The 10,461-nt window shown below is 42.3% G+C and overlaps 1 protein-coding gene across 2 annotated transcripts; it reads left to right on the top strand.

Moving 5' to 3' along the window:
* Positions 1 to 144: 144 nt before the first annotated feature.
* Positions 145 to 10,457, top strand: sidt2 (SID1 transmembrane family, member 2). 2 transcript variants are annotated; one of them, XM_086124786.1, is made up of 26 exons: positions 145 to 387; positions 458 to 579; positions 1,213 to 1,377; positions 1,509 to 1,554; positions 1,933 to 2,034; positions 2,711 to 2,794; positions 3,171 to 3,336; positions 3,500 to 3,593; positions 3,697 to 3,752; positions 3,871 to 3,897; positions 4,442 to 4,480; positions 4,549 to 4,626; positions 4,747 to 4,865; positions 6,057 to 6,130; positions 6,222 to 6,288; positions 6,368 to 6,441; positions 6,521 to 6,644; positions 7,536 to 7,653; positions 7,976 to 8,112; positions 8,187 to 8,295; positions 8,442 to 8,518; positions 9,004 to 9,050; positions 9,130 to 9,235; positions 9,312 to 9,422; positions 9,680 to 9,793; positions 9,880 to 10,457. In XM_086124786.1, the coding sequence occupies exons 1-26, from the start codon at positions 145 to 147 to the stop codon at positions 9,940 to 9,942; spliced, it is 2,562 nt and encodes an 853-aa protein (XP_085980912.1). In that variant the 3' UTR covers positions 9,943 to 10,457. The 2 variants fall into 2 exon arrangements, with proteins under 2 accessions (XP_085980912.1, XP_085980913.1); XM_086124787.1 differs by lacking the exon at positions 3,871 to 3,897.
* The last annotated feature ends 4 nt before the right edge of the window (positions 10,458 to 10,461 follow it).

Raw genomic sequence — 10,461 nt, forward strand, 5'->3', positions numbered from 1 at the left:
AGTTGTTACTTTGGCTCAAGACAGGACTTGACACAGTTTTGACAGTCAACCTGTTTACTTGGAGTCATTTGAATGGGGCGGAGCTGCCCGGTTCATTTTCCCGTCTCATAACTGCACCGGTGGCTGTTCACTGCTTCAAAGACGATGTTGAGAGACGAAATCCTGTTCGGCAGTCACTGGAAATCGCGATATAAAAAGACATTTGGAATTGCTGCTGGAGTCCTCCTGTGGTTGTGTGTTGCACCGTTGGCTTGCGGCAGTGGCGCTCTGGGGGAGAAAAACAATGTGATCCAGAAAGATGGCGAGTTTGATGTGACCTATAACGACACAGTTACGAGTGGAAATCAGACGATCTATGCCTTCAACCACACTGTCTCCAGAACCAAGGTAGGAGAGTGCCGTGCAGTTTGTTTGTTTTTTAAACGTTAGTCCGTATTTACTGTGCTTCATGTCACAGACGGAAGGAGTTCGTGTATCCGTTGACGTACTGTCGCCGAACCTCAAGAGTCCTATCCTGTTTGTGGTGAGACAGAAGCAAGCTGTGCTCTCCTTTCAGGTCCCCCTCATCCTCAGAGGCCTGTGAGTTCTGGACCTCCCGTGCAGGGTCAACGCAAATGTATTACCAAAGAGAGTAATTAGGCAAATGTGTAAAAAGAAATATTACCAAACTAGGAGTAGATATTTACGTTTTTTAAATATGTTAGTTTGATTGTTTATTGTATTTTTTTAAATTAGTCATTCACTTGCCTTATCCAACAATCAACTTTTCTGTATGTTGTAATAAACCTTTGGACTTTCACTTACTCTGAACCGATCTCCTTGTTATGAGTATAGGAACGTTTTTTTTTATACACGCAGTTTCTTGAACATTTTGCCCTAAGCACTCATCCGTATTGTAGAATATGAATCCAGCATGTTTTAGGGAGAGCTGCACAAAGGGTATTAATGAAAACACGTGACCAGTAAAGTCACCTGACTTTGAAAAGGCAGTCCTCAACAAACTATCAATTCAATTGGTTGCGTCAACATGTTACAAGCTGACCTTTTTTTTAATATACTTGGCTGTGTGTCTTAAAATCAAAGTTATATACAGAGGGTTCTCAGTTCCTGGCGAGACATCACCGTAACCCAATTTCGTACAGAAGCGTCATCTATTTCATTCACCCAGTCATATATGAAGCCATGAATACTGAATATATTTGTGCTCTTCAGGTACCAGAGGAAGTATCCATACAATCATTTAGGGCGCACATTATGCCAGCCTCCAACACGGGCTGCATCAGAGATCCAGTACTTCTTTGTGGATGTGTCGACACTTTCCAGCCAGGGTACAAACTACCAACTTAGGGTCAGCCGCGTTGAAAGCTTCACATTGCAGTAAGAGACATCTTTCGATACATAATGACATTTACTGATGGCTTTTTTGGGTGTAGTGCTGTTTGGTGGAAACATGGCATGAAGTCTGTACCGCCATTGATTTGTCTGACCTATTGTCACTTTGATTCCAGGACAGAAACGAAATTTAGCTTCACTTCATCTCCTTCCCAACCTCAGGTACAGATGACTCTGGTTAGAATTACCGCAAAAGAGAAACAGTGAAAGAAGTGCGGTTTCAACAAGAGGATGTGGGAAGATTTAATGTTACACAATAACAGGAAGTCACGCTCGTTTGAACATGCGCCTCAAAAATGAGCTGACGTTGGAGAGTTGGGCTTTTGATGCAGTTTCCAACAAATACATTGTGATGATCTAGTTCCCACCCACTTTGTAATCGAATGCTGCTGATACTACCTTATTATCAAATACGTTAGAAGTAGAAGATTTATGAAGTCGATAGCCAATAAATGGTGTCTCTCATCTTTGAGAGCACAATATTGTATCCCTAATAAAAGAAAATGGTTCCTTTCCTTAATTGCTTATCTCTTCTCTCAGTACTTCAAGTATGTATTTCCCGAAGGGGTGGACACTGTGATTGTGAAGGTCACCTCGGAGATGACCTTTCCCTGCTCCGTTATGTCCATCCAGGATATCCAGGTACACTTTCTCCTCCTCCTTGTGCTGTCCTTAAGGGCCTTAAGCATCATGGTTTTGGCATGTAGTAACACCATATCACACAAGCGAAAAGATTATGTTGATCTTTAGGCGATACTGTTCTGGTGCAGGCAGGGCTTTTTTTTGGGCTTCTCGAATTCATAATAGCGGCTGGATCCAAACTAAAAGCCAGGCGCCTCTAAAACCAAACAAAAAACAAAAGCAAAGTAGAAAGCAACTGTCCTGAAAACTCATTCAATCCCAAAGACGTTTTTAAACGTCTTTTCAGACTTGGTCCAGAATTGGCGGGTACTGAATTAGTTCATATACAGTAACCATACTAAATTGAGAAAAACAAAACGGTTACCATAGCAAAATAAACAGCTGCAAAACAAACCAAAAAAGTCGAACACCAAAAATTGAATTTCAAATAAATAGGTAATATGTAATGAGTAAAAAAATAATTTTGATCTCAAACCAGTGTCCCTCCCATAGCACCAGTCCAGAGACCACCCTGGCTCCCCCTCCCTTATCACTACAGGTCACATCTCCTGACCTGCATAATCTATTAACCTGAGTGATATCGGTAATTCATAATTGTTTTAATTTTTTGCTCCTCCTGTGGTGGAATCCCTCTAATCATCCGATTGATGCCGTCTTGTTTTTTTTCCGTTTTCAGTGCCCCGTCTATGACCTCGACAACAATGTAGCCTTCATTGGGATGTATCAGACGATGACGAGAAAAGGTGCCATCACAGTACAGGTAGTTCTTCAGTTATATGTAGCCCCAATGCAGAATATGTTTTCAAAATTTTGGGAATTTTCAACATTGGAAAGGACAAAAACAAAACAAATATGGGAATAAACAAGAATCAACAAGGAATCCCATCTATTAAATCTCCCTCAATTACTAGTTAAAACCCATACATTTGGAAAGTTTTCAATTAGGAATGGAAATATTCCGAAGTGAAAATGTTTACATCCCATGGAAACATATTGGAAACTTTCGGGGCATGTACTCAAAGATGTCTGACCCCTTGGTAACGTTAAACAATAACATACAGCATTAGAAGTATTTCAACAGAACGTAGCGCAAGCACGTGTATCCATCGTTGCTCCTCTGTCCCTCCGTTATCCAGAGAAAAGATTTCCCCAGCAACAGTTTTTATGTGGTGCTCGTGGTAAAAACGGAGGACGAGGCCTGTGGCGGTCCACTGCGCTTCTACCCGCTGCGCCCAGATGAGCTGATCGACGCTGGTAACCGCAGCAAAACCCTTGACATTGTGGTCTCCCTTGCCATAAAATGTAAGCTACCTTGGTACAAATGTGACATTCTGTGTGTGTGTGTGTTTTAAACGCGCTTTGTCCAGTGATTTGATCTTTCATTGTGTTTGTTGAGTAACCTTTTGCATTTCACATGATGAATGTCATAACGATTTAAAATGCATCTGTATCCACTTTTGCATAGCGGACGTGTATGTGATGGGCATGCTGTTGTGTCTGGGTATATTCCTCTCTTTCTACCTTGTCACTCTGCTGGTGGCCTGTCTGGAGAAGAAACGGTAAGACGTTGACATCTTTTTACTTTGGCACGGGTTGCAAATGCCCACGAGCAGTGGACGAATGTCATTAATTTGTATCTCCACGCCTCTTTGTTTTGTGCAGAGCCAAGAAAAGAGAGCTCTTTCAAAACATTGATGACACATCACCCGCCGAGACAGGTAAACCAGCTCTTAAAGAACCAGCCTATTTAGGGTTCACGTGAGTGGGTTGGGCTCTATCTATTAACCCTATGATCTGTCTTCTATTCTCCTCTCTGTCTGCTAACACATGCTTTAGCTTCTCTGCTGGGGAAAAATGGAGATGGTACGAACACACAGTTGCTCCCGTCTGATTTTTTTTCTTTTTTGTTCATACATCAACTTGCACACCATGCATGCATTTTGTTCTTATTGTTGATGATATGGATGATTTCATAACAGTAGCATGTATACTCTCCCTTGGAGCAATGAATGAAGTAATACTTCTCGTTTACGCCAGGAAAACAGCAGCAGCAGCTGTAGTTCCTACTCATGTCTTCTACTATCAGCTGCAGTGTTTTTGTGTGCATGAATTGCATATAAACGCCACAAGATGGTGGTAAAAGCACTCGTTTGCTATTCGTCCGGACTTTTGCCTGTCTAACAGAAGCTGCTCACCTCACATCAACTTTGTTAATCGGGACCAAGATTTCATAAAATGGTGCCGAAGTGCAACAATACAAAACAGCAAATGAATGGATTTTCTTTTTTTCCAGGGAATAGCAAAATAATCGACCAATAGGTGATTTGAGAATTGCACGTCTGCAAGGGAACACTCTCTTAAAATGATTTTTTTTTTCCCCACTGTGTGTGTGTGTCAACATTTACAGGCAAGATTACAGCTTCACCAAATGAATATGGCTCCCTCGGTGAGTACTGGGTTGTTTTTTTTAATCTTTTGGGGCCTGAACTGAGTCATTGCGTGTCCATCCAACAGACAGCACGATCAGTTCAGAAGCAGTCACTGAGAGTGCCCCCTCTCTAGACAGTGCCGCTTCAGCTGACCACTACATGGGTATGGACAATATTGTTATGAAACTCCATCATTGTGACAGTTCTTTCTTGAATCTTGAATAGGTCTGATGAAAGTCCCATCATCTTAAGGAACAAAAAATCATTTTTTCCTTTCCATCAGAACGGTCTGGATGGAAAAATGTTGGAAGAAGCAGACAGGAGTCATTGAGCTCCATCGAGGAAGATGACTATGACACACTGGATGACATCAACTCGGACAAGAACATTGTTCGCACCAAGGTACGCTCTGTCCCTAATACTGTTACGAAACTGAGGATATTTCTGATGTTGGCATATTAGGAAGTTACAAGGATTCATTTGAAAATCCTGGCTAAAAAGTATGGTCATGGCCATCTTGGTTTTTTTTCTGTCAGACTCAAGAACATAATAAAAGTACTTTGTTTTTTTTAAACTCCCAACAAATCACCATTCCCCCAAATTTTGAAAATCTGTATTCTTTTCCCGTCTGCTGATGGTGAAACAAAAATATTCATCGTTGTTCCTTACTTGTATACGAAACAGTGAGCATCCATTTCCAGATAATAATCCATTGAATATCAGGAAGTTTTCAAATCCGTTTCCAAAACCTCTCAAAATTGCAATCCTTTCTTGCCCCCCTTGCAAGCCTAGCTCAGAGAGAATTTAGACAAGGACTGGGCATTATTCTATTGAATCAATAGAAACCAGGCGGTCTACTAGATTATACCTACTATACCTACTAACATCTGATAGCATTTTTGCTGCTGGCATAAATAGCATTTTTGCTGCTGGCATAAAAAGATGAACAAGGATATTTGCAATTTGTATATAATAAATCATTTTTGTTTGAATGAAATGAGCTTGGATTATTTCCCGTGGCACTCCTAATGATCTCTGACGGCACACTAATGTGCCATGGCACCCTGGTTGGGAATCACCGGGGTAAGGTATATATATGTGGGTTGGGAGGTTGACAAGTACAATTTCATGATTGTAAAAGTCTCGAATCTCCAAATAAATTAACATTCTAAAAAATATCATTGACCGACATTGAGATGGTTTGTCGGGACTCTTAGGCGCGGGTCGACGTCATTTATGTACTGTAGTAGCTTTGGACATCATGGGACATTAGCAACATTGGAAAGTTGCTCTCAAATTTGATTTCAAATTGAATCGGCCACCGATTTCTGCGGAAAAGTACGTGATAGGCATATATCGATCAATGCCTTTCATTGCTGATCACAAAAAAAAAGAGACGAGCAAATCAATGCTGACTATTTTGACTACATGTGACGCATCGATTTGCCATGAAGGCACCGAAAGTGTTGATCGCTAATATGGAATTCAGTTCATGCTGCAGCAAGTCATTCAGAATTAAAATTTCATTTTAATCGAATATTGCTTCCACTTGACGACTAATAATGGCGTTCCTGTGTCCTCTGCTGGTGACAGAAGTATCTTTGTGTGTCCGACCTGTCGCGCAAAGACAAGAGGGTCCTCAGCAAGAAATACCAAATCTACTTCTGGTGAGAATATAAGATGCAGATCTGCTGTCATTTTTCTCTTAATGTGTTGTTTTTGAACATGCATCATGTGTCATGATTGTGCTCCCATCAGGAACATCGCCACCATCGCTGTGTTCTACGCCCTGCCGGTCATCCAGCTGGTCATCACATATCAAACGGTACACTAACGGAAAATAAACGATGTCAAGCCGCCACCATGCACCGTATTATGTAAACCGTCAATGTTTCTTTGATCAGGTTGTCAATGTGACGGGGAACCAGGATATCTGCTACTATAACTTCATGTGTGCTCACCCTCTCGGGGCTCTCAGGTTCGTACCCGCTCAAACAAACGAATGAGCATTTCCATGCGCACCGTGACGATTGACTCTCAAGCGCTCCACGACGCAGCGCATTCAACAACATCCTGAGCAACCTCGGCTATGTGATGCTGGGCCTCCTCTTTCTCCTCATCGTCCTCAAGAGAGACATCGTCCACAATCGAGCCCTGGCCTGTAATGAAGTCGGCGCACTGGTATGTGAATATGGATTTGACAGCTAACTCGGCGTCGGTGGCGTAAGCAGGTACAGTGAAACTCCTCTACAACGAAACCTACATAGGCGAAAATACCCCCTAGTGTGAAAAAAATATTCATGTATTAACACCATTCCCACTTACCTGCCCCCCATACAATGAAAAAAAAAACCTATTGCATTATACGAAATCTTTTTCTCTGCTCTTGCCTCGCGACGAGATTCATTACAACAAAGTCTAATCCAACAGCGACCTCTACTGCTTCGTTCGGAAACGGCAACCACCACACTGGTTTACACATGCGCAGTAGTCCAGGAAGTATTTGTTATTGTTAGTTTCAGACGCAGCAAGAACAATGCATTGCTAAAATGGCTACAAAACAGTGAATGCTGATCGTAAATTTCTTTCCCTTTTTTTCTTTCTACACTGACTCTGAAGTGTCAAATAAGTGTATGCTCATACTAATGCACTATTGGAATAAAAATAAAGAGTACACGTTTGTGTCTGCGTGTACATGTGTGTGTGTGTGCATGTGTTTACATCTGAGATCAAATTTGCTACAGTGAAAACCCCCTGTTGTGAAAAATTTCTTGCTGCAAACATGATTTCGTTGTAGAGGAGTTTCACTGTACATATGTATGGTTGACTATGCCACCTGGTGGCAGCTGAGTGGAAGTAAGTGAAAACTGTTGTTCATCAAATCATGCTGACACATCAAGATGAACATTTTTGTAATTACATTTTTTGAAAAGATTTTTTGCCATGGCCCACCACGTCTTCAAGCGAAGGTTTTGCAAATCGGTCCAGGTTGCGGCTGAAGAACAGCTAAACAGTGGTGATATTTGCCAAAAAGTCACGGCTCACACTGTTGTCCTTGCTGTCTTCTTTCAGGAATGTGGCATCCCCAAGCACTTTGGTCTTTTCTATGCCATGGGCACCGCTCTCATGATGGAGGGCCTACTCAGCGCCTGCTACCATGTCTGTCCAAACTACACCAACTTCCAGTTTGGTAACGTGACACATTTCACCACACCGCACACACTATTTTCTTCTTCCCCTGCTGTTATATTGTGTGTATGTATGTGTGTATATACTGTATATATAGATAGAGAAATTACACTCATTCTTGAGATATGTCCATGTCCTGACATCCTAAGTCAGTTCGGCTTCACACATTAAGGGGCACTCAGGAGCTGATGCAACTATTCTGCAACTGGCAGCAAAACCCCCCTTCCATTGTACAGAATACGCTGGCTCAATTATTTCTGCTCAAGCAAAGTGACTTCCTTCTTTTTAAGGTCACTTTGACATGTGTCTGGTGCTTTTTGCAGACACATCTTTTATGTATATGATCGCTGGCCTGTGTATGCTGAAGCTGTATCAGAAGAGACACCCTGACATCAACGCCAGCGCTTACACCGCCTACGCCTGCCTGGCCGCAGTCATCTTTTTCTCCGTGCTCGGAGTGGTACGTTGCACACGTGGCGACGACGTGGCCGACGTGCTAACAACTCGGAACTGTGACGGATGTCTTATTTGCAGGTTTTTGGGAGAGGAAATACTGTGTTTTGGATCGTTTTCTCAGTCATCCATATATTGGCCACGCTTCTCCTCAGCACACAGCTCTACTACATGGGTAGATGGAGGCTCGGTAAGATTTGCATTTTCCATGATGCATGTTTGAAATTGGTCATTTTACCAATGTTTTTCTTTTTATTATATATATGTATTTTAATTGAATACAAAAACAGATGATTTATTGGACTCCTTTTGCTATGTGAATGTTTTGTTTTTCAGACTCCGGCGTTGTGCGCAGGATGGTTTATGTCGTCTACACAGATTGTATTCGACATTGCACCGGGCCCACATACATTGTGAGTGATGTCTGCGTGAGCCAGCGTGTTTAACATGCACGCCAGAAGTCGCTTTATGAAAATGTCGGCCCCGTCAAAGTCAACCAATCAGTTGTGTGAAGCTGTTTGATCTCCAATTTGTTCAGATTACCGCCCCCGCCTCCACTTGCTCCCCGAAATCTTCATACTGTTTATTTGCCCTGAGTTCTTTTCCTTTGATTTTTAATTTCCCCAAAAAACAGTGAAACCTTCTGATCCCGTCCATCTTTTTTTTGTTTGTTTATTATAGAATTTGTTTGCACTTTGAACATCCCTGGTTAATGCTTTTGCTTTAGTTCAGCCTTACACCAGGACCTTTTTTTAAAAAAATATCTGAGCAGTTGCATGTGTGTCTGTCACCAATTATTATTATAGAAAATCTGAACCGAGTTCTCTCGCACGAGTGGTAGCAATTAAGGTACCCATAATGTATTTTCAATCATGTCCCTTGTGCGTGTTGTTCTAAGGATCGCATGGTTCTGCTGGTGATGGGGAACTTAGTCAACTGGTCCCTGTGAGTAACCTGGCGTGCACGCGCGCCATCTGTGTAATGCTAGCATTGAACGTGATTTGACGTCTTGTTCCCTTTGCAGCGCTGCCTACGGCCTCATCGAGAGACCCAATGACTTTGCCTCCTACCTGCTGGCAATCGCCATCTGTAACCTTCTACTCTACTTTGCCTTCTACATCATTATGAAGGTGGCGATCATGTGCGCAGAACATCATGTGACTAAATCTGCTTGGTTTTAACCTCTTCACCTCATTTCCATTCCAGTTGCGCAGCGGTGAGAGAATCCAGTGCCTGGCGCTGGTGTGTATTCTCTTCACGGCTGTGGTGTGGGGCTTTGCGCTCTATTTCTTCTTCCAGGGTCTCAGCACCTGGCAGGTTGGTGGTCTCTGAAAGCCATTGAACGGATTAATTCCATATTCTACTTTGGTCTACTAGTACAAGGGCATAGTTAGTACAAGTGAGCAAAGAGTACACGACGTGCACCCTTGTCACTTCGCACGTTGATTTGTTTTACTAATGAGGAAAAAGGGCATACTTTGAGGACCTTAGGCTGGATATCGAGGAATAAATACTCAAGCGTGTTTTCACACATTCTCTCTTCATAACGCAGCATTACATTTGTTTTCAAATAGAAAACACCGGCCGAATCACGGGAGCACAACCGGGACTGCATCCTGCTTTCATTTTTCGACGATCACGATATTTGGCACTTCCTCTCTTCCATCGCCATGTTCGGATCCTTCTTGGCAAGTCCCCCGTTTTGCGTTGGCCGTCGTTATCCAGAGAGAATGTTCTGACGTCTACTCTTCACTTCTCCCGTTCAAACTTCCAGGTTCTGCTCACCATGGATGACGACCTCGACACTGTCCAGAGAGACAAGATCTACGTGTTCTAGATTGAACAAAACCGTGAAACGCTTTTCTCATTTGCCTTATTGTTCTTTTTGGTCCGTCCACGTGCAAAAGCAGAGCCAGTAGCCTTCCCGGCCGTCAATGTGCTGCTCAGGGCGCGGCAAGGTCGCCCCCTCCCTCCAATCAACCATTCAACCGATGCTGAACATTTTTCTTATCTCGCTGCCATCAGTAATATTGTTGTTGTACTTGATGTTTACCATCTACGTTTTAGATGACAGGCTCATTTGCTAAAACTACAGCCTGAATCCAAATGATTATTCACAATGTATTGAAAGTTATTTATGACTCTAAATGAATGTTTATATGCTCTAACAGTATTTGTTAAATATGTTTTTACAAACAGCAATGGCAGTCAGTGTTGTGATCGTGTGAGTCACAAAGAAACCAGCCGATGCAATTATATTGCCATGATTGTATCAGATATGATGTAGGTTTTTTTTTTTTTTTTTGCACTTAAAAAAACAGCGGTTATTGAATAAAGGTTCCATGTCAGATATTCA

The sequence above is a fragment of the Hippocampus guttulatus genome, chromosome 12 (genome assembly GCF_054856545.1).
Source record: "Hippocampus guttulatus isolate MCC_2025c chromosome 12, RoL_Hgut_1.0, whole genome shotgun sequence".
Lineage (NCBI taxonomy): Eukaryota > Metazoa > Chordata > Actinopteri > Syngnathiformes > Syngnathidae > Hippocampus > Hippocampus guttulatus.